Below are 22,586 nucleotides of genomic sequence, written 5' to 3'. Positions count from 1 at the left end.
AAAATATTACATTCAAAATTTAAATAAGAAATAATAGAGAAGTCTTTTCAATATAATTGGAAAGAATCTCCCAAGTTGCCATAACAATCACGTAACCACAGAAGATTTGTATAATTTCTTGCTAAGTTGATGAAGATCCGGAGTATTATTTCCAAATTTACGAAGATCTGGTGAACCATTTTGATTTTCTATCATCATAGAAAATTTGGCCGACTTCTTATCAAATTGGTGAAGATCTGGAGAATCACTTTGATCTCCTGTATCAATGTTGTTACTCGTAACCACGCTTTAGTCATAAATGGGAAGCCAAGAAACTAAGAGAGAGCCACAACTCCAGATGGAGTAAAAGCTCAGAAGCTCTCCTAATTCCAGCCTTCTCCATCAAACAGTCACATCCATTTTCCTAACAAATACCAAATTCTCTCTTCTCATCCTCCGCTCCCAAACTCGATTCTGATAACCGTTAGAGCTCGCAACGCCCCGGTTCTTTTCTCTTGACAAAGGCTTTTTCGACATCTGCCTCGCCTTTGACCGAAACCAAAACCACTGGACCGATCTCTCCACCCGCCTCCTCCCTCCTCTCTTCCGTATTATCACCGCCAGCGATAGCCTCTCTTTCCTCTGCAAGAGCTCATATGTCTTCCATTTCTACATTTCTAGCCCAATATCCAGCACTAACAACAAAATCCTAGGCTATCGTAGGAATTTGCACACCTAGATGGTTTACATCGTAGGATCCTCAGTCCTGGTTGTATCTTTTTACAAAAGAAGGATACATGTTCCTTCATGCCGCTCAACCGTCAGACCATCCATACGTCCTTATAATTTATTTTCTCCATGTCCAATTCATTGCACCGGACTCTACATGAATCCCAAAGAGAAATAGGGATGATCCGATGGTCAATGAGTGCCTGCAAAGGGACTTGTTTCCTTTTTTTTTCTTGTTTCTGTTGTACGAAGGATACAATCAGGACCCTAGAACCTCTTTTCTACTTGATGCTATAGCATGTCCTTTTGAAAGGCTGTTGTTGGCAAACAAGGATTAGTTAGCAGTCTCCATGATACGATATAGCGCTCCTAAAATCTTAGAAGTTTGAATCCATTTTTGGTTTCATTATGTGCCTAATATTCGAGCAAATCACATCTCAAGTGAAAGAACAATTTTATATTGTTAAAATCTAAGTTGTATTTCAGATAAGTTGTGTGATATAGAAGGATTATGAGATTCAATGTGGACTACTATAATCAATATAGAGAAGGCCGGATAGGATCAAAAAATAAGATCCATCATGCTAAAGGCTAAATCGTATACCAAGTGTCTGGAGACTCTTAACATGTGCCTCCCCTTCTCTCTTTAGGAGTGAAGCATGGCCAAATGATTAGGGCCAAATTTTATTTTGTGGATCTTGAAATGGGCTTAACCAAAACAATTTTTTTCGGAAAAAATTTTATCGACAATTCTCTGAATGTAGGAAGAATTAGATGAACAAACTGATCTCACTTTTATGGTAGAAATCCAAATCTAGTTCTCACAAAATTTTAATATTTTTATAATAATTTTTACTAAATATATTATTTCAGAAAAACTTTATCCTTTTGTTCAATTAGAATAAAAAATTATACTAAATTATATGAAGATTCCCCCCCCCCCCCCCCCCCCCCCCACCCTCTCTTTTTTTTTTTTTAAATTGGAGCTGAGTGATTCAGAAAACTACCTTTTACTCCTCAATCATTACGAGGTTCCTTGTTACATTTATTATGGATATCTTTTTTTTTTTTTTTTTTTTTCTGAAGTAAGAAATGTGGAGGATCCAAAAGCCATTTTCTTATACGAAATAAAGGAAGGATGACAATTATTACAGACAAACACTAGGCTTATGGAACTCTAGGGTGAGAAAACATAATGAAGTCAAACAACAAATGATTTTACCTGATACAAAATCCTCCGCAACCAAATAAAGAACCTGATATTTTTTATCATTATTTCACTTAAAAAAAAAATATTTCTTCCTATTTTTTCTATCATTTGACCATCACATCAAATCTATAACAAATCAATAAAAATTTTTATATTTTATTGATTGCCGTATATTTCATCGGTTCCCGTAGATAATACTTCTCTATATTTCATCCGTTTCTGACTGTTGATTGATTTGTTACAATGATAACTGTTGATTGATTTGTTACAACGATAACGTGGTATTACCATTGCAATGAAAATTTACTCGTCCAGCTGACACGAGGAATAAGGTATAAATGTATATAAAACAGATTATGTGTACAAAATAGGCATAATTCTATATAAAGTAGGTATGCCGATAAAATAAAAGATTTCCATATATATTTGCCCTCATGACTAAAAGAATTAGAAACTGTGGTTTTTTATTTTCTCTTGTTATAACTTACTTGAAAAAGATCCAATTGGATCCTTTTGCTACCAAAATTCGGTCCAGGAATGGATAAGCTGACAAACACGGGACGGTCGATTCTGCTTGGGTTGTATCTACTCAAACGTGTCCTACTTGAAGTGAAATATTCGACTTGCAAACAAAAAAAAGCTGATATCAGAGGTTGCCGAATTTGATCTGGAGTGGACTCTTCAACGTCTAAATCAAAAGAAGACTTTAAGAAACAATAAAAATTTGAGAAAACTGTGAATGGAGAGAGCAAAAGATGCATGGTATAAGTGTATCTGGAGATCCTTCGTACCTGAGATGTATAAGGATGAGGGCGTACAATGGTCATCTAGAAAAATTGAGCACACTATAACAATTGTCCTAATTATCTAATCTTACAATAACTACTTAATGTATGGGATGAGTTGTGATCATCTCGTAATGTTACCACGGGATTATAACTACTACTTTAATAGAGTCTAACCATTTTAAATACACTTTAAATTGGAGATACGTGAGTCAATATTGCTCATCGGCCCGTCTAACCAGATACTCCTGTCAGTAGCTCAATCTATCATTTTGATCGGCAGCTTGCTTGACGGCTCTGTGCGATAATAATCTAATGAATCTAGAATACGTCAGATTCCACTTCAGACCTCTCAAGGATGGTTGGACAGGAGGCAGGATTTAAAGAAATGATTTTATTCCTCTTGTCTCGTCATTTTCCTCTTAGCATCCATTGAGATGCTTTACAAAAATTGTAGACCTTTTAAATGAAGAAAATGGACGATTGATTGTGTTTCTTCTGTCTTGTCTACATACAGTCGCCTTTCTTTTAAGTAGTTTCTTACAGAAGAAAAGCCAATTCACCTTTATTCCGTCTCACCTAAACAATTAGTATATTGTGTGTTGCACGATACCGTGTACGCAACCGAAGAGATTATTAGATAACATCCGGCATCTTTATCCCATGATTAAAGAAATGATAAGCTCTAAAAAGGATTGTCCTTCTTAAGAATCCCAAACCTTGATGAGTCTACCATCAAGAACTTTATCATCGCTCTCATCAGAAAAAAAAAAAAAATAAAAACTTTATCATCTTCTCTTTCAATTATAATATATTAATGTTATTTATTCTGTTTTATAGATTATATTCTATATATCTGCTAGTATTATCAGTTCCGCAGGAGGCAGCAGCGGATTGGACGGGGAGCCAAGCGGCTGCTTGTGGAGTAGGCTGGGCCAGCGCCTATTACTTCCACATACACCACGCGCGGCTCTTTCGGCAGGAAAAAGAAAACTCATCCTCGGAGCACGTGCCATCCTCTGCCCGAGAGCGAGGGCCTGGACACGGTCCCGCGTTGGCTGGACGGCGGCTAATCCATCCATGTATCTCCTGCGTCCCTCGGCAGGCCTGGACGCCCACGACCGCCACCGCCAATGTGGGCGTGAGAGGCCATGGCGGCCTCCTTTCTGAAACTTGTGGTATGATCGGTTGAACTTCGACTCCAAGCAATCCTTTCATTTAAAAATGTTTTATTTTTAAAATATAAAAATTTTATACATTAGTATTCATATTTTATCTAAATCTATTTATTATCGTCAGCCTCACGTTGGTTATGCACCGAGGGAGATTCTAGTTTATACAGAAAAAGATCATCCTTCCCATATGAGATATCTTTAAGAGCAAAATCATGAATCTTATGATCAAAATGGACAATACTTCATGTGTCGAACTATAAACCCTTAGCCACAACAATCACGCAAAGCAGTTACTTTGGATTCGGAAGTGAGGGATAAGTGTTGTGTTTAGAAGTAGAGAGCAAGTATTGTGTGAGGGTACCATCTGACCTCAATGTTCTCTCTTCGGACCATCAATGAGCACCCACTTTGGTTCTTTTGAAATGAGAATCTAGCAGTTATAGGGGAATTAAACCATTTTCTGGGTTTTAACCCGATCACATAGCTCAAGAGGGTTTGTGTACAGACTGAAGGTGCCATTTTCCTTATTTTTACCATAACCTCCCAGTAAAAGAGGAGTTTGTGTATGGATCAGAGGTACCCTCCTCCTTTTATCACAGACTAATGTATGAGTGGGAGAAGCCCCACATTATGAGGGTGGTCTCTTTTTCTAGCATCAATCTGTTGCCGTGAGGCTCCGATATGAAGAGAGAGTAGTAGTAGTCGGCATGAATCAATTTAGGATTCAATGGTTAATGGAGACCTGAGGATGGATAATGGCTTGTAGATCCTAAAAAAGAAGTTCAGTCACCGAAGATTCTTTAGTGGAAAACTCTCCAATACTTAAGTTTGTCAAAATTTTGGAAACAGTGAGAGAGAGAATGAATAAATGGGTATTTCTCATTTTTTAAGAGTCTCAAAAAGCTTATTAGAGGGTCTTTTGTGCCCTTTTTTATAGACGGGTAAAATAGTACATTATTTTATTTATCGGTAACTATCATTGAGAATTAAAACCCATGATATGATTGTGGGTAGTGGATACTCAGTGGTATTAACTTACGTGCTACATTCCCTTATAACCGTCCAAGATTTGAGAGAGTCTTTTTTAGCCTACGTTCTCCCCTGATACGGTCCAATGCTTGAGGGTTTTTTATGAGTTATCGACTCAAATCCGATCATGGGGTTGGTATGAGACTGACCAAGTCATTGAGTTAAAGTCGAGGAAATGGTTAATTTTTCTGTAGCTATCTGATCCTCTTTTCAAGGGAATCGAAGTGAGTGCTTGCTGGTGGTCCAAAGAAAAAAGATCGACATCAGACGGTACCCTCATATAATATTATTCAAATTCAATAACAAATATCACAAATTTAATGAGAAATATCAAGATCAACTTATAGTTAGTCTAAATATGGCCATACTATAGTATCCTCCAATCTATATGATTTATGGATCCGATTCATTTGGATAGCACTTATAGCATCTCAAGATTTTATCGAAAAAAAACTAGCCAGAAGATATTATAAGCATCTAAGATCTATCCAATGTAAGATTAATGTGGAACTAAACATATGTCTATACCAATCCTCATTTCATACCTTTGATTTTTGTTCATCATTATTTTTTTTAGAGGGTAGAAATTCTTCCTAAAATCCTTCAAGCATGGAATTTATGGTTGTCCATGTTACCGTGAAATTGGGCCTATCTTTAGTAGATCAACAAGAGTTGGAGAAAAGTGCCATTTTGTGTTTATTTAGATGACTAATGCTGGATTATTGTCTATGTACAATAAGCAATCCCATTTTGGACCGGCCATATGAGCTCGACATGCATTGGATACAAGATCCTTTTGCATGTAAAATGTGAGCTTCATGTACATGTTAAGCATTTGGGTACAAGATTGGTCTTGCTCTAACAAAGAGGTTTGGCTATTTGTTTTTTTTTTTTTGGCTATTTGTTGATGGGAGAGACGAAGCCAAGGTGTCAAAAAATAGGTGTTCGACCTATAGTGGTTCAAATTCTTCAAGGAATCAATTTACCATGGCCATGCATAGGGGGAAGATTTAAACACTCATGCTATATATTTTTAAATATCTTATATCAACTATTTATGTTTTCTTTAGTAACTCCAAAAGCAAGAACAATGGAAAGTCAAATTAATGCATCAATCCATTCAGATTAGTATTTTTCTACATTACTTGTGAGATCTAAAACACTAAGAATTAAACTAAATTTTACATAAAAATTCACGCAGATGCAAGGATGAGATAGGTGATAGATAAATTCACAATGCTTCCATACATGTTCTTTAACAACAAACGTACCTAGTCCTAGTATATGATATCTAAAATGTTAATCAGTAATTAATTGTTAAATAAATTGTAATGTAAAAAGTCCCCTCTGGAACGGCGTATATGGCGAGTCAACTGCTCTACCGCCAACTGGAATAGCGGAACCACGTCCACGCGGAAACCGCTTTCTGCGTCACGTGGTTTTGTCCCTGACGTGGATTCGCCCATGTATTTGTGGCCGTTGAGGGCGTGTGGGCTGCGACCCTCGCTCAATGCCAGCACAAACTGACGTCCTCGACCGTGTACTTGGATAACTAAGAATTTTTGACATGAAGTCGCACGCGCATCCTTCGCGAACTTCCCGTGCGTGTCGCGATCGAATGGACGCCGCAATTGTTGTGCCAACGCTATTCTTCATTATGAAACTGCGCCTGTCCCCATCTGTCACCAAACAGGTCGATCAAACTAGAGGAATCAGAGATCCTGACCGTTGAGCTTATCGTAGCATTCCTCCCAGTTCCGTTGAAAACCCAGCTGCATTTTTCGAGTCGTAATATAAACAATCCAAAATCTCGATTAAATCCTAACTCGCTTGCTTAATTTTTCTGTCTTGCAGATCTTCCTATAAATAGTAAGGGTTGCCGGCTCAAACTCTTTACATCCCTCTTCCTTTCTCCTCATGTCCTAACTTCTCGCTGTTACCATTTCTGAACTGCGGGGAGAGATTTCTTCGATCACCTAGCGCATTTGCGATCTCAAGAAAGACGGAAATGATAGTGGGATAAAGCGAATCCGATCATCCTTTCCTATTTAGACAATCTTTTCCTAGTGGGCATCTTTATCCTTTTTCTCCCCTCTCTTTGGAGGGCAACTGGGCAAGCTTTAAAGGTAGGGTCTGTGAGGGATATTCTTAGCGACTTCGGTTAGAGGCTCATTGTGCGAGTGTTGAGAGCGAGAGAGATGGGGAAGGCGGTGGTGGCAGCGGTGATGGCGGGGGCGACGGCGGTATGCACGGTGGCGGCGCTGGTGGTGCGGCGGAGGATCCAGAGCGTGGTGCGGTGGGCTCGGGCGGTGGAAATTGTGAAGGAACTGGAGGAGCGGTGCGCCACCCCGATCGGGCTACTGAAGCAGGTGGCGAACGCGATGGCCATGGAGATGCAAGCCGGCCTCGCCTCGGAGGGCGACAGCAAGCTCAAGATGCTCATCAGCTACGTCGATAACCTCCCCTCTGGGTACGAGAGACCCACCTACTACTCTTCTTTTTATCTTTTTAGATAAATAGTTATCTGTATTCTTTTATCCTCTTCGTGGACAGGACATGACTCGTTTCATACTGGTTTGGAAGTGCCAAGATCGATTCTTTTTATCGTCTTCCTTTGATCATGGATGGTTTAGATTTCTATCGTTTATATCCAATGATTTTTTTTTTTTTTTTTAATGTATATTGTTGCTGTGGTATATGTTATTGGTAATTCTTTTTTAATACTTCCTAATAGTAACTTTTAATCCCCGAAAACCAAATCTTGAAGATATAAAAGATATCTCCCTCCTGTCATACCATCTAGTTCTGTTATGTAATGTTTGCGACATCTAGCCTTTTTTTTTTTTTTTTTTGAAAAAAAATTCACTGTGGTTATATGATTCGTCAAGATGACTTTTTTCGCCCCCTTCCCCGTTTTGATTTTTCGCTTTCTATCCTCTTCAGATTTTGTTACTTTTCTTTATATTTCTATGGCTTCTTTTGAGTTAATATATTGGTGTTTCTTTCGGAGTTTTGACTTCTTCCTTCTTCTTTTAGTCATTCGGTATAGAGACTTCTTTCCTCAAACGTGCTCCTCTCCCTCCTTTCCTTTCTTTGTTTTTCTTTTTCAAACAGGGTATGTACTCTTCTCAAAAGTTCTGTCTTTATGTCTCTGTTTTGAATCGAATGTCTTCCTTTGAAATGTTCGGTTGCACCATTTTCTAATCTTTTTACTCCCACCTGTTAGTGTGAAATCTCCACCTACAGCGGCATGGTTAGTTTGATGTTGATTTAATATTTTGTAGTCGATAAATACTCAAGTGATATTTCTTTATTTTATCCAGACAGCATGATTGTAGCAAAACCCAATAGCATCCTTTTCCCTTTAATTTATTACTTTCATTCCACACCTGGTTTAAGAAAAGAATAAAAAAAAAAAGAAAAAAAAAGTGAAATCATATAGAAGCTTCGGAAGGTCATGAAACTTTGCATTCCTCCGCACAAAAATGCAAGAGATTAATCTGAATTGAAACCTTGGACATCTCCAGCGGAAACAGTATTTATTTGGCCAGAAATCAAGGGGGAGGTGCAGAGTAAACAAGTTTCACCTAGATACTTAAAGTTCCTTTCTTTCTTTATTTGCTTCTGTGTTTTTGGTGAAATCTGGTTGAGTTAAACTACTAGAATCACCATGAAGTCTCCTGCTGCATGACGGTGGACAATTTCTTCTATTGCTTTGGTGGATTTTATGTACTAATGCAGCTTGATGGCTTTTCCCCCCTTTTTTGTGTTTATGTATTTTTCATTTCTTTTTTTCTGAACATTTACAGTTATATGGAATTCCATTCCACAGTTCTCAATGCTGATACAAGTCAGTCATGACATTTGATTTTTGCATTATTGAACTTTAGATATGGTTTTGTAAAAATAGTCTGTTGAATAGATGTTAAGAATCTCTGAAAGATCTTTACAAAATACTATTATTGAAAGTTTCTCATATGAAGCAGCAAATGGGGCTGCCAGCTTAATGGGTTGGATGAGGTTTTGGCATGACCAAACATGATCCATATTTGAATTGGGTCAAAAAAAAAATTGAATAAATGAATGATCCACTTCTTCCTTGTTGATTTTTTTGTTTGTTTTGGGCCAAATCAGGCCAAACATTAGCCATAACAAACATGTATAAATAGACTAATAAAATAAATCAAGGTATGTCGTCTCAGTACTGGGATCCGTATTTGTGTCATCTAGTTATTATGTTGGTATGCTCGGTATAGGGGCTGGTTCGGCGTACTGAGTGCCAGTATGCTTACCATACTACGTACTAGTATTGAACTACTATGGTATGGTACATCTTATATTGTCCGATTCAGGTATGGCATACCTTGTTGAATCCTAAAAACATGCAAGAAGACAACATTTATGACATGTAAGCACTGGCACTCAAATATATTAGAATAATTGGAGTTAGCAACTGCATGAAGTTGTTGTCATCAACCATATATATGAATAAGTGGATGAAGTTTTTGTTAGCAATACCTTACTCTTTTTATATTTGATGAGGGTTGGGATGGATGAGAATTACATCAGTATTAGTTTCAGGTCAGTCTGTGCTTGGATTGGGTTTCACATGATCAAAATCCAATATACATTTGATCGGGTTAGGTTTTATTTTTATTTTTATTTTTTTGTCAAAGACTAGCCCAAATACTCTGATTCAGATTGAACCAGGTTGTTTTCGTATCAGCTTCGGATGGGAAACGGATAAACCTGACTTACTTGCTGCCGCCAGCAAGTACATCAAATGACTGGCAAGTAGGGGTGAAGAAACCTTGGGAAAGATAATACTGACATATCCTTCTCATGTATGTTCTTTTAAACAGCAAAATTCTATGAGTTGGTGCAGACTTCTAAATACTAGTCTTATCCTCTAGGACTAGAAAATCATATAATGTTCTCAACAGGTGTAATTTCTTGAGTCTTACCTCATGCACGAGAGCAAGGGACAACTGATGTTCATGGTTGTTAGCTGAACATGCTGGATTTATGGGAAGCTCTGAAATCTTATACCTGCCTGTGGGGGAATTGTGATGTTGTAAAGTGAATGATGCTATAAGTGCACTTCATACCACCAAACTAAACTTTCTTGTTTTAAGCAATAATTAACAGATTAAGTATGCTTTTGGAGCATGAAATTTGGATTTAGTTTCTTAGGTTGTATGTGTGCATAATATTGTATTCGAATAATTTGACCTTTCATTTTGATTTCCTTTACATGCCATCATATCAGAGTGGAAGAAATTAATCATATTTAACTCATTGTATCCTTAGCTAATGTAAATCTGCTATGCCAATATCAATCGGCCCATTTATTGAGCTCTGCTTGGATCTATCCTAGCTCTTGTCATGCACCTTTTCATGGTTTCCTACTTTATTTACATTGCCACAACCTTGTTGGCCCTACCACAAGCCAAGACTGCTGAAAGACAATGTTCTGCTCCCTAAAATGTGGCAGATGGTAATTATGCACTTCACCTAATAAATATGGCCAATTAGATGTGCCCCTGTAGGAGAATTCTGAATACCCATCGTTCGCATGATTGACCAGGATGATTCTGTAGCATACTCAGATCTTTTTTTTTTTTGGGTGGGGGGGGTGTTCTTTGAAAAGTGTCTGACATGTAAAAAGAAAATAAAAATTGATAACAGCAAATAATTTCAATAAAAGCATTTGTTGACAATTTAATATCATATCGCATTTAGGTAAGAAGTCTCTACTATATTGATATACTGCTCTTGGTTGTGATATTTATCCCAAGTACATGCTGAAACTTTTACGTTTTGGACTTAGTTGGGTACAAATGCTCATGTATATGTTGGGTGGTAGCTGTTTTCAAGAGCAAAAGAGCCCGATAGAAACTATGGAGTGTTGCTTGCTGGCAAAGGACATGTATGGTAGATATAAATATTTATTTCAGAGTCTTAGATGAGTGTTATTATTGTTAGGTAATAGGTAGTTATGCTCTCTAGTATCTGCAATATTTTTTTAGATTGGGTCCCATTTGAAAGATCATATTTGGTCTTAAAATCTTAAAAAAAATTAAAAAAGGGCATCATGTGCATGAGTCTCCCATGACTGTGGTAATATAGGGAGGGTGAAAGAAGTAATCTTACTGTTGCACCAAAGCCACCTGCTCTTAAAAAAAAATGATAGTAAATATGCAATCATAATATATTGGAGGTGGGGGCTGTAATATGCTAATTATCTCCTAAGTTGTAATTGACATTTTGGTTGAGCAACCTAAAAACAAGAGAGTGCTTAACATAGTCTACCTATATTGGAAAGAATCGTGTATTTTATCAGAAAATGAGATGGCCGTGTTGTCTAATGATGCTCGACATTTTTTGTTTTATTGTTTGGGATGCATTTTGGTTATTCAATATTCTTATCTGTGGAACTAAAGTTAATGAAAGGATCCCTCTCTAATCTCTACCTAGGGATATGCAGGGAATGGAGGGAGGAGAGGGACTGAACATAAGCTGCATGTTGTTTAGAATAGTGACAATTAAGCAAATGGATTTTCATAAAAACACATTTATTATTTGCAAAATGTGATTTTTTTTAAAAATATATATTATTGTTGCGGTTATATGACAAAATCTTCCTCATGATCATTGAGCTCAGGAATCTAACAGCATTCTTTTGTTAGATTATACAAATGTATGCGGTAGTTCATCTGCATATGAACATGAAAACTACTAATGAGAAAATTGAGGCATACGGTTTGTAATAGGAGGTCACATGAATGTGAGCAAGAAGCTGTTGTTTTTTAAATGAAAAAATCTACCCAACCAAGTATAATTCTGGTATAGTATAATTATCTTATCTATTATCACCTGAAAGTTGTAGATATGTACCAGGAAGACAGTTGGCTAGCTTTGAGCAAAATGGTTTTGGCAATATGTAGTATCTCACAATATTTGTATGTTGTGTATTTATTGCTAAAGGGGTTTTGAGTCTGTACCACCATACGTGCATTTAAAATCTTAAGATGGACATGTTTAATTCTTCGAATGCTTCTGCTTTAGGGATGAGAAAGGGCTGTTTTATGCTTTGGACCTTGGAGGAACAAATTTTCGTGTTTTGCGTGTACAACTGGGTGGAAAGGAAAGGCATGTTGTAAAACAAGAATCCACAGAGGTCTCCATTCCACAACATTTGATGGTTGGAAGTTCAGCTGTAAGTGAAGCACCTGACCATTGAATACTTCTCCATTTTGAAACTTTTCTTTCTGTTTCTGATTCACTTGTCATTGGCTATACTTTCAGGAACTATTTGAATTCATTGCTGCAGAATTATCAAAATTTGTTGCTTCAGAAGGTGATGATTTTCATCTATCTGTGGGCAGTCAGAGGGAAATTGGTTTTACATTCTCTTTCCCAGTGAAGCAATCTTCCATTGCATCAGGCACTCTTGTTAAGTGGACTAAGGGCTTCTCCATTGATGAAATGGTAGATTATGGTTACCCTATTCCTTCTTGTGATATATACTTGTCGTTTGGTTATGTGTCATTTGATTTATATTTTGGGACATGTGCTGCCATCTACTATCTGGTGCATGAGATTTTGGCTGTAGGTTTATGGTTAAAGAACCTAAAATAGTTTTGACATTTCAATTTCATGTTCTTGTGTTGGGGCTGAACTAATTCCTAGGGCTGTTGTATCCCGGTTGGGACCATTATGATTGTTATGTAGTTACATTTCCTGACTTACCATATGATACTTCTTCAATGATATAACTTTGGGTTTGCTATTCACTGTACTGGCTGCCTCTCAAGTGACCAGTCATTCATTCCCCTAGTTTTTTCTAACCAGCACCGTTGATCTTGAAGTACTACATTTAAACCTAAATGATGACCAGCATAATAGAAACCCCAGCCTTTGTCAAAATGCTGTTCTGGTCTGATCTTATGTAAACAAACAAACAAAAGTCATAAAAATTCTTAACCCTTGAAACATGACCTTGTAGTTGTCATACTAATATACTTGCTTTTCCTTTCCAAGTTTTCATCGTTTCTAGAAACATCTTTTGACATCCATTGATTTAAGGGTCAACATCTAATTAAATGGTAAAGCATCAAAGGACCTTGTCTTTGTAACTTTGTCCATCCATTTAACCAATAACCACAAGTAATACAAAAATCCAGCAAAGAAAAGCCGCAGCACCGATTTGTAACTTTCTTTTTTGCTTTTCTCACCAACGGCTTGTCTGTTGTTAGGAGCAGGCTGGTAGCCGATGGAGCAATGGGAAAGTTAATCCACTGTGTAGCTTTTTCTTTCTGTGAGATTTCTGTTTTTCATCTCTTATTTATTAATAGTTTTCCATAATCTTAGCTGTTGTGATTGAAGCTTCTACATCTGGGGACTTATTCTGTTCTTTTTCTTTGGTCAATTTCAAATTTCAAAAATCATCAAGGCTCTTTTATTGAGTAATTTATGGCCTTATATTTTGTTTGAAGTTTAAAATTTTCTAAGCTGTTCTTGAGAATCAATGAGGAATAATACTTTTTTAGATGCCTTCACTGTGACTTTTAAGGGAAAAAGGAAATTGCCTATGAGTTCTTATACAATATGTTAATTGTAAAACATATGAAAATTACTAGTGTAATCAACAATCTTACCCCTTGTATTTGGTTTTAACTTTATTTTATCCTTGCCACCTGTTTCCTTGACAAGGTCATTCTTCTGCGGTAGCTCTCTATGTAAATCTCTCCATAACCCATCTAGATATTTGTAGGCTGCCCTTTACTCTTTTCAAACAACAGACCATGCCATATTCCATTAATGATTGAGTCCGCTGTGGGATTCAAATTTCTGGTTCTTCATTCAATGCAAAACCAATCCATTCATCAAAACTTGTCTGAATTAGATCAATGTCAATTAGTTTTCTACATTATTTCAACTCTTGATTTCCTTTAGAGAAACTCATTTCTAGCTTCCTTTATACCCATACATCCACCTCAGCAATTTCATATTTGTCGTGCTCACTCCTATGTGTTTGCAGCCTCTGCTATCTAAGTTTTATTTAGACAATTCTGGCCTGCTTGATGCCTTATAAAATTTTTGTGTAATTTTTGAGTAGCATTGTAGTCTTATCAGGTACAGGTAGTTGTTATTTTTCCACAAGAACATTTTTAATGATTGAAAATTTTTAGCACCGACAACATTCTCTTATTTATGTAGACACTGCTCCAATGTGTTTGAGTCTCTTATATTCTGAATTTACAACACTCTCCTAAAAGATATTAGTTATAAGTCACACATGAAATGGAGAAATGATTTAGTGGAGACATTCGAATCAACCTAATGGTGGAATTTCCTTAACAGATAATAAAAGTGCAAATCATGATATGCTTTCTGTCCAACAGTGTAAATTTTTGATTCGCAAGAATGTATGATGTGGTTTGCAACCTAGGAATGTTCAACTTTCTTTAGAGATTTAGGGGGTGTTGATGTTGCTTAAAAGAATTATTCTTGTGACTTTTAAAGGGAAAGTTTTCTTTTGAAAAAATAAGATTTTGGTAACATCATTTGAGGAGTGCTTCTACAAGAAGCAGAAGTCAAAAGGTGCCTTTTAGGAGAAGCTAGAAAAATTAGTTTCTGGCTTCTGCCTTTTAGGTAAACTTGAAATTCATTATGCGACTTCGTGATTGAAAACTCATCACCTTTTACATGCTTGTTTATATTCAACGTATCAGCACCTATCAAGATGAAATGACAGAAGATCAGCATATACAGATGCTTCAGATATGAGTACTTCTAGAGAGAAATCAATCCTTCACCATTCTTTGTGATGATTAGAATTTTTATCGTTCTATGTGAAGCCAGGTTGGAAAAGATGTGGTTGTTGAATTGACGAAGGCTATTGAAAAGCAAGGTCTTGATATGCGTGTGGCGGCATTAGTAAGTTCGAAATGATTCATCAAATTTAGGCTTCTGTGGAACTTGTTCCTATGAACAAATTTTAATCCTTCATCTACATTGTGTTATTTTACAATTTAAGAATATTTATGTAATTAATGCAGGTCAATGATACTGTTGGGACATTGGCTGGAGGCAGATACTATGATAAAGATGTTGCTGTTGCTGTTATATTGGGTACAGGAACAAATGCAGCATATGTAGAGCATGCGCGTGAGATTCCCAAGTGGAATGGTCTCCTACCAAAATCTGGAGACATGGTATGGCCCAAAGCTTCTAGATCTTGCTTCCACTTGTCAGTGAATCATGAAAGAGTTACTAACTTCTTATGATGCTTGCATTGCATCGTAGGTTATCAACATGGAATGGGGCAACTTCTGGTCTGCTCATCTTCCTATCACAGAATATGATCAAGACTTGGATCTTGAAAGTTTAAATCCTGGTGAACAGGCATGTGTTCTGCCATAATATCTTTGAACAGTGATTTTATGTGACCTTTGATGTTATATTGATCATGCATATTCGATGTCCGTTTTCAAAAATTTCAGATCTTTGAGAAGTTAATTTCAGGAATGTATTTGGGAGAAATTGTACGTAGAGTCCTATTGAAATTGGCTGAAGAGACTTACCTTTTTGGCGACACTGTTCCAAGCAAACTTAGAACTCCTTTTATACTCCGGTAAGTTCTTATTCATCCACGGCCGTTTCCTAGTTAGTATGCTTTCTTCATTTTTGTCTTCTTCTTTGTCTGCAGCAGTCCTAGATTATTTAGCTTGGAATGCCATAGTTTATGCCTAAATTTACTTTGTAACATTATCATATCATATTGGAAATAGTGGATACTCTTGATGTACTTGATTGTCCAGCTTGAATAGGATACTTCCTTTCAGTGTTGGGCTAGAAAAACGGTGCCCTAGTAATTAGCTAATCTTGGGCAATGGGATGTTCAGGACCCCGGAAATGTCTGCCATGCATCATGATGCAACATCTGATCTCAGAATAGTTGGGAGCAAGCTGAACAATATCTTAGGGGTATGCCTCTCTGTCTTTGGTTTTTGACTCTTGAGGTGCAAGATCGTTGCTTGACTGTGTTGCTCTTAAATGTTCAGATCACTGATACCTCCCTGAAAACAAGAAAACTGGTTGTTAAGACCTGTGATATCATCGCAAAGCGTGGGGCCCGCTTGGCTGCTGCAGGAGTAGCGGGTGTGCTCAAGAAGCAGGGGAGAGACACTGCTGGTGGTGGCAAGCAGAGGACGGTGGTTGCCATGGATGGGGGACTGTTTGAGCACTACACTATATTCAGCAAGAGCTTGGACAGCACTCTCAGAGAGCTGCTTGGGGAGGCATCACCGTCTGTTGTAATCAAGCTTGCTAATGATGGTTCTGGCATTGGAGCTGCACTCCTCGGAGCCTCTCACTCTCAGTACAAGGAGGAGGTCTATGCATCCTGAAAAAAAAAAAAAAAAAAGCTTTTTTTTTTTTTTAAAAAAAAATTTGGAGCATAGGAAAAGACTGCTTTTTGACGTCCCTTCCTTGTCTCAAGTGCCCTCATGTTCTTCATCATGTGAATGCTTCCTAAATTGGTATCTCTGCGGCAGCAATTACACGAGTATTGAGGTTAACTTCTCAAGCCCGCAAATGCCGCAGCTGCAAGTGAGGATATGATGCAACTCCGGCTTGCCAATTTTCCTTCTGTCTTCCTCTCCATCTTTCCCATCCAACTTTTTATTTTTCATCCTGTTTTAAAGTTTTGCATCTTATTAATAAAGGGGAGCTGAATTAGCTTTTATCTGCCTGGAGCTTATGGTTTTGAACTCTCTTGTTACATATGCAATAGTCATGAGGCCAATGTATTTAGGGGAGAAATCTTGAGTGTATACATGGGGACATATTGTTACGGAAATACATGCAAGGAGAGCATATTTCTCTGAAGTGTGGAACTGCCTACAACGATTGCTCGTCTATTGGGTTGATCGTGTGTATTCAGCGTAGTTCAGATCCTCTCCAGTCTCTAGAAGTGTATAGTTCGAGCATCCACCGTTCCTGCATCGCGTTAAGGGTGGTGATTGGACGGGGCAGAAGCATGTGGAGTTGTGTTTTCTCTGCCAGAGCCCCCTTTTCTTTTTTGATGGAAAGGGAAGCAAAACGACGCCACCCTGAATTTATCGTATCAAATTGTATTTACAATGGTATATACAAAGTGAAATTTCTAGAGAAGGGGTTGAAGTTGCTACAAAGTTGAACTACAAACGTTCAACAGACATCAGAACTCTTATCCACTACATACATCAGAACTCTGAGCCACGACAGAACTAATTTATCACCCCTGTTAACTGCTAACTCGCTTGGTGGTGGGGGGTTCAGCAAATTGGTCAAAGCTTTGTGGCTGTCCAAAGATTTCCCGTCACATAAGGCCCTTTTTTTTTTTTTTTTGGAAGGGCAGATGGAGGAAGCAAGGAGCTTCCCCCAGCTTTTATTGAAGAAGAGACGCATACAAAAGTTCAGATAGTGATATTTACAAAGTACAGAAATTCACCATCACCGGGCTCCGTGAAAAGGAAGCAAACATCTTTGGACACAGACCTTGAATGAAGGAGGTCTTACATTTGAAGGACAGGTGCAAGCAAGTTCTTGACCATCAGGTGATTATCCTCGTGTTTGCCACTGCTAATGTTCTCCCCAGTGAAGAAACGTCTGCAGAGTTTTGTGTAGAACGGTGAAGAAACACTCGAATTTCGTTCCAGCCATAAATGCCAGCAGACCGCCATTGCCAACTGATCCCATGTACATCCCAGTGCCTTCTTGATTCTTCGCCCCCTCCATGAGGACCATAGATCTTGGAGGTCGGTTGACCAGCTTATACGGTGGAGATGGGTCTTAATCGGAAACCAAATACTTCTAACAAAAAGAGCATTTCACCAGTAGACGGCTGCCTGAGCCTCTGTTACGCCGACGGCATCGGCACGTGCACCCCCCTGCTGCATCAGTGCAGCTGAGTATGAGGACGCATGCTGGCCAGCATCCAATGTCCATAGTCCATACTGGGGCAGTGTGCGGGGCCGCGTGCAATAGAGGTAACACCCCCTGTGGGTATCAGTACGCCTCGCCAGCCGTTGCAGAATGCAGATGGCCGGTGATATACATGAAGTGGATCTCTTCAATTAGTGCGCTGCCAAATGAGAGGATTTGGATTGTTGGATGCTCACGCAGAACAATAGAAGCAGCGGTCACACCTAAACTAGACCTGCCAAATATTTGTGGCCTTCTCCTTCATCAGCATCTGACAGGCTTTCCCGCCGGCTACCCTTTTTGGTTTGCAGAAGGGGAGCTGCATCAAACTCGCGGTGTAGCCTATTTGGAGCTTCCAGTCTTGGGTCACACTTTATTAGGACTTGTAACACCTCTTTCATTGAAGGCCTGCCTGAAGGCGTTTTTCCTGTGCAGAATAGCCCTAGCCTGAAGACTACCTCCATCTCATCCAAGTAAAGCAGGGCATTTTGAATCTCCTCGTCTATGATATCAATCAACCTGCTACCCTCCTGGTAGCGGTGCCATGCCCAATCGGCCAGGCATCCATGCTCGCCCCCATCATTGGCTTCCCTTCCCGTTACCAGCTCCAAAAGAACCACTCCAAAACTGAATACATCCACCTTCTCGTCGATCTTCCTCAGATATCCGCACTCTGCAACCAAAACAAGCATCAGTTACCGCACCATCATCATACATGGGTTGGTTGGTTAGAAACAATCAAAGTACGACCAAAGATTACCTGGAGCCATATATCCGAAAGAGCCTGCAATAGCTGAGACACTTTCGGGCTCGCCGACTTTAACCAGCATCCGAGCCAGACCAAAGTCTGCAATCTTGGCACCAAATCCTGAACTCAATAATATGTTGCTGGACTTCACATCTCGATGCATAATGGGTGGAGAGCAATCGTGATGCATGTAGCTGAGACCCCGTGCCCCTCCGATGGCAATCCCCAGCCTCGTCGGCCAATCCAATGGATTAGAACGGCCCGAACCAGTATCTCTACCCTGCGCCTTGTGCAGCCACTGATCCAGGCTCCCGTTCTCCATGTATTCGTACACCAGCAACCTGGAGTCGTCTTTTGTGATGCAGCACAAAAGCTTCACGATATTGGCATGCCGTATGGAACCCAGGATTTCCACTTCCGCCTGGAACTCCTTTTCGAGCTTGGAGTCTAGTTTTCTGCCGTTCCAAATCTTTTTAACGGCCACGATCTCCCCGGCACGATTACCGAGAACGATCCGATAGACCTTTCCCGATCCACCGCTTCCGATGGAGTTGCTTTCGGTGAGCCCGCGGACGATGTTGTGCTCCGTGAAATCTAGAGTGTGGAACGAGGTGAGCTTCCAAAAGGCGAGATCGTCACCATCCATGCTCCTTCGGCGCTTCACCATCAGGAAACCGATCGCGACCACGGCGAGGAAGAAGACCGCACCAAGGAGCAGGAGGACGACGAGGAGTCCCTTTGAGACCTTATCCAAGCCTCCGGATTGGTAACTACACGTGGGGAGATTCTTGATGGAGTTGGTGGACGAGCAGAGGCCGGGATCTGCGAGAAAGCTAAGCTCATAGGCTTGGTTCTGAAGCGAGCTCGGAATCTCGCCAGAGAGTTGGTTGGAGGAGAGGTTGAGGAAGACAAACTTGAGCTTGCCGATCGCCGGCGGGATCTCGCCGGAGAGCTGGTTGCCGGAGAGGTCGAGGGATGTCAGACTCGGAAGGTATCCGAGCGCCGCTGGGATCTCGCCGGAGAGACGGTTGTCACTGAGGTCGAGAGTGTTGAGGGACGTCAACGCCGAGACAGCCAAAGGGATCGATCCCGAGATCTGGTTACCACCAAGAGAGAGGATCTGGAGGCGGGACATGCCCGCTAGTGCCGCCGAGATCTCGCCGGAGAACAAATTGTTGCCCGCGTTGAACACCAACAGATTCTTCGCCGACGACGGAATCTTGCCTGAGAATCTATTGTTTTCCATCTCTAACCGTGTTAGATTCCATAGGAGCTCGTCAGGAAGAGTGCCGGAAAGGGAATTGTCCTTGATGATGACGGTGGTCAGGTTAGTAGCCGTCCAGATTCCAGAGGGGAAGTCGCCGGTGAATCCATTCCTGTAGAGCTGAATGTTATTTAGCGTCGAGCAATCCCCGAGAGAGGCTGGCACCTGACCGGTGAACTTGTTGTCGAACACGCTCACCGAGGTCAGATTCTTGCCGGTGCAGAGATGCTGGGGCAGCTCGCCGGAGATTCTGTTCAACTGGACTTCAAGATTCCACAGCTCGGAGTGCTTCCCCAATTCTGGCGGCAAAACCCCCATGAGACTGTTGTTAAAGAGCCGGAGGTCATACAAGTTGGGCAGCAGTCCGATGCTTGCTGGAATCTCGCCAGAGAAGCCATTGTCGTACATAAATAAAAGAGAGAGATTCTTGAGCTTTCCGATATCCTCCGGTATGGGTCCAAACAGCTGGTTTTTGGAGACGTCAAGCTCGACCAAGCCCAGGGCTCCGATCGTCCCATTGATCTCGCCGGAGAATTTGTTTGCAAATAGATACAGGTACTCTAGCTTCTCTAATTTCCAGATCCAGCCGGGAATTGTCCCATTCAGAGAATTCCACGCCAAGTCCAAATGCTCGAGCTCCGTCAATGTCCCCAGGGAAAGGGGGATTTCACCAAAAAGATTCATTTGTGTCATCCAGAGGTAGCTTAATCTCGTCATATTGCCAAATTCTGGAGGAATTCTCGCAGGGGCGAAGGGATTATAAGCGAGGGTGAGGGTCTCCAGAGTACGGAGGTTGCCAATCTTCGCCGGAAACGAGCCGTTGAAGAGATTGTTGTCCAGCCACAGTGACTGGATGGCCGGAAACCGGGCGATGGAGGTGGGAACGTTGCCGCTGAAATTATTACCAGAGAGGCAAAGATAGGTGAGACGGGGCGACAGTCGGTCGATGTCGGTGGGGAGTTCACCGACGAAGACGTTCTGAGAGAGGTCCAAGTGCATGAGATTGGAGCATTTGTAGAGAGTGGTGGGGAACGGTCCGGGGAGATTGTTGTAAGAGAGATCGAGAAAAGAGAGGTTTTTGAGGCCACAAACCGCCGGAGGAATCGGTGCTGCCAGTCCTTGATTGCTAAGGGATATCTCCGTAACGAAGCTATCGACGCAGCGGATTCCAGGCCAGCTGCAATAATTGGCGGCGGAGTTATTCCAGGAGCTGAGATTGGAAGGGCTTCCCCAGTCGGCCTTTATCTTAAGGAGAGTTCGTTTCTCGTCTTCCTGGGATGTACTTTGGGACGTGGATCTTGGAAGGAGAGAGGAGGAAAGGAGGAGGAAGGGAAGTACGTGGAGGAGAAGAGGGATGGAGGGAAGAGTGTGGGTGGATGGAGAGCTGGACTTTGTCGCCATTGATGCTCTCGGTTTGGGTTGCCCGAAAAGCTACTGGTTGTAGATTCTTATATGGTGGTTCGTTGAAGTGAAAGTAGTGGTGATGACGGCGAGATCGGTCGGGCAGGGGAGATTTGGATAAATTATGTATCTAATTTTTGAAATAAGTCAGATTTTTAAAAATAATTTTAAATTATAAAAAAATAAAATTTTATTTTTAAATTATTAAAAATAATTTAATATTTTTTTCTGATATAATTCGCAGGGCTTTCTCTCGTCGAGAATCCGACGTGGCAAGTATCGGTGCTTACGTGGTATTAAAATTTTTTAAAAAATATTGATATGGCAAAATAATGATTTTTTTTTTCATCATTTTTTTTTGATTATCTTTTAATCTCTTTTTTTTTGAAGAGAATGGGATCATGGAAGAAAGGAGGATTTAGAATGGAAAGAGAAAATGAAACCGACACTGGCTCGATGGAAGGCATTGAGAGAAGATGATGGAAGATAAGTGGAGGAGAAGAATTGAGCAAAGAAGGAGGATGAGATCATGAAGGAAAGAAAAAGAGGATGAGATCATGAAGGAAAAAATTTTTCTTTTTTCTTTTTTTTTCCATTGAGATTCTGAGAAAGAAAAAAAAAGAGAGAGATGAGAGATCTGAGGAGGAGGTATATAGGGAGAGTTCAATGAGATGAGATGGTGAAAAAAAAAAAAAAAAAGATTGAGAGGGAGGAGGAGGATGGGGCGATGGAGAGAAGGGGGCCATGGAGGGATGGGTGGTGGGGAACAGGAGGCAAGGACCATAGAGGGAAGAAGGCTTTCTCTCTTTTTTCTCCATTAGGATTTTGGGATGAGAAGAAAATAATGGGAAAGAAAATAAAATTAGGGATTTGGCCACATCATCAATATTTTTCAACATATTTTAAGCCACATCCACTTTGATTTGAGCTATGCAAGCAAAACTTACTTCACGTAAGCATCAAAGTTTACTACATCGATCAGATTTTCAGTGAGAGAATATCGATGGAATCGTACCTAAGAGCAACACGAAACCGATTCAAATAGTTTGAAGGTTAAATTTTAGCTTTTTGTAGTTCATAGATTTTTAAAAAAATTAGATTTAGTTTAGATATTAAAAATATAATTCATTTAAAAAATTTTAAAAATTAAATTAATAGATTCAGATGGCAGATCGGCACTCATCAATCATTACTTTTTGGGTCTCGAGTAGCACAACACAGCCAATGAGATGGATAACCTCCCATTATATTGGTGGCCATCACAAGTGTCACTAGTCTAGTCTTGTGTCGGGAG

General features: G+C 39.9%; 2 protein-coding genes across 3 annotated transcripts; one reads left to right on the top strand and one right to left on the bottom strand.

The window, feature by feature from the left end:
- Nucleotides 1-3,633: 3,633 nt before the first annotated feature.
- LOC105040520 (hexokinase-2) lies at nt 3,634-16,661 on the top strand. The gene is made up of 10 exons (XM_010917077.4): nt 3,634-3,881; nt 6,762-7,377; nt 11,976-12,126; nt 12,216-12,398; nt 14,775-14,849; nt 14,972-15,127; nt 15,219-15,317; nt 15,416-15,546; nt 15,818-15,899; nt 15,977-16,661. Exons 2-10 carry the CDS (start codon nt 7,106-7,108, stop codon nt 16,319-16,321), a joined length of 1,494 nt encoding a protein of 497 aa, XP_010915379.2. The 5' UTR covers nt 3,634-3,881; nt 6,762-7,105; the 3' UTR covers nt 16,322-16,661.
- Nucleotides 16,662-17,062: 401 nt separating this feature from the next.
- Nucleotides 17,063-21,341, bottom strand: LOC105040519 (uncharacterized). Of its 2 annotated transcripts, XM_029263205.2 has the most exons (3): nt 20,984-21,236; nt 18,640-20,783; nt 17,063-18,552 (listed from the first exon to the last, which is right to left on the bottom strand). In XM_029263205.2, the coding sequence occupies exons 2-3, from the start codon at nt 20,606-20,608 to the stop codon at nt 18,104-18,106; spliced, it is 2,418 nt and encodes an 805-aa protein (XP_029119038.1). In that variant the 5' UTR covers nt 20,609-20,783; nt 20,984-21,236; the 3' UTR covers nt 17,063-18,103. The 2 variants fall into 2 exon arrangements, with proteins under 2 accessions (XP_029119038.1, XP_010915378.1); XM_010917076.4 differs by having other exon boundaries at nt 18,640-21,341.
- Nucleotides 21,342-22,586: the final 1,245 nt, after the last annotated feature.

The sequence above is a fragment of the Elaeis guineensis genome, chromosome 3, assembly GCF_000442705.2.
Source record: "Elaeis guineensis isolate ETL-2024a chromosome 3, EG11, whole genome shotgun sequence".
NCBI classification, from domain to species: domain Eukaryota; kingdom Viridiplantae; phylum Streptophyta; class Magnoliopsida; order Arecales; family Arecaceae; genus Elaeis; species Elaeis guineensis.
This window is presented reverse-complemented; position numbering and strand designations above follow the sequence as displayed.

Bases quoted from the DNA above. Each gene is read 5' to 3' on its own strand.
- LOC105040520 (XM_010917077.4), top strand. From the start codon at position 7,106: ATGGGGAAGGCGGTGGTGGCAGCGGTGATGGCGGGGGCGACGGCGGTA. The intron at 7,378-11,975 runs GTACGAGAGACC...CTTCTGCTTTAG, and splicing joins GTCGATAACCTCCCCTCTGG to GGATGAGAAAGGGCTGTTTT. The intron at 15,547-15,817 runs GTAAGTTCTTAT...TGGGATGTTCAG, and splicing joins AGAACTCCTTTTATACTCCG to GACCCCGGAAATGTCTGCCA.
- LOC105040519 (XM_010917076.4), bottom strand. From the start codon at position 21,292: ATGGCGACAAAGTCCAGCTCTCCATCCACCCACACTCTTCCCTCCATC. The intron at 18,553-18,639 runs GTAATCTTTGGT...TTTTGGTTGCAG, and splicing joins TTTCGGATATATGGCTCCAG to AGTGCGGATATCTGAGGAAG.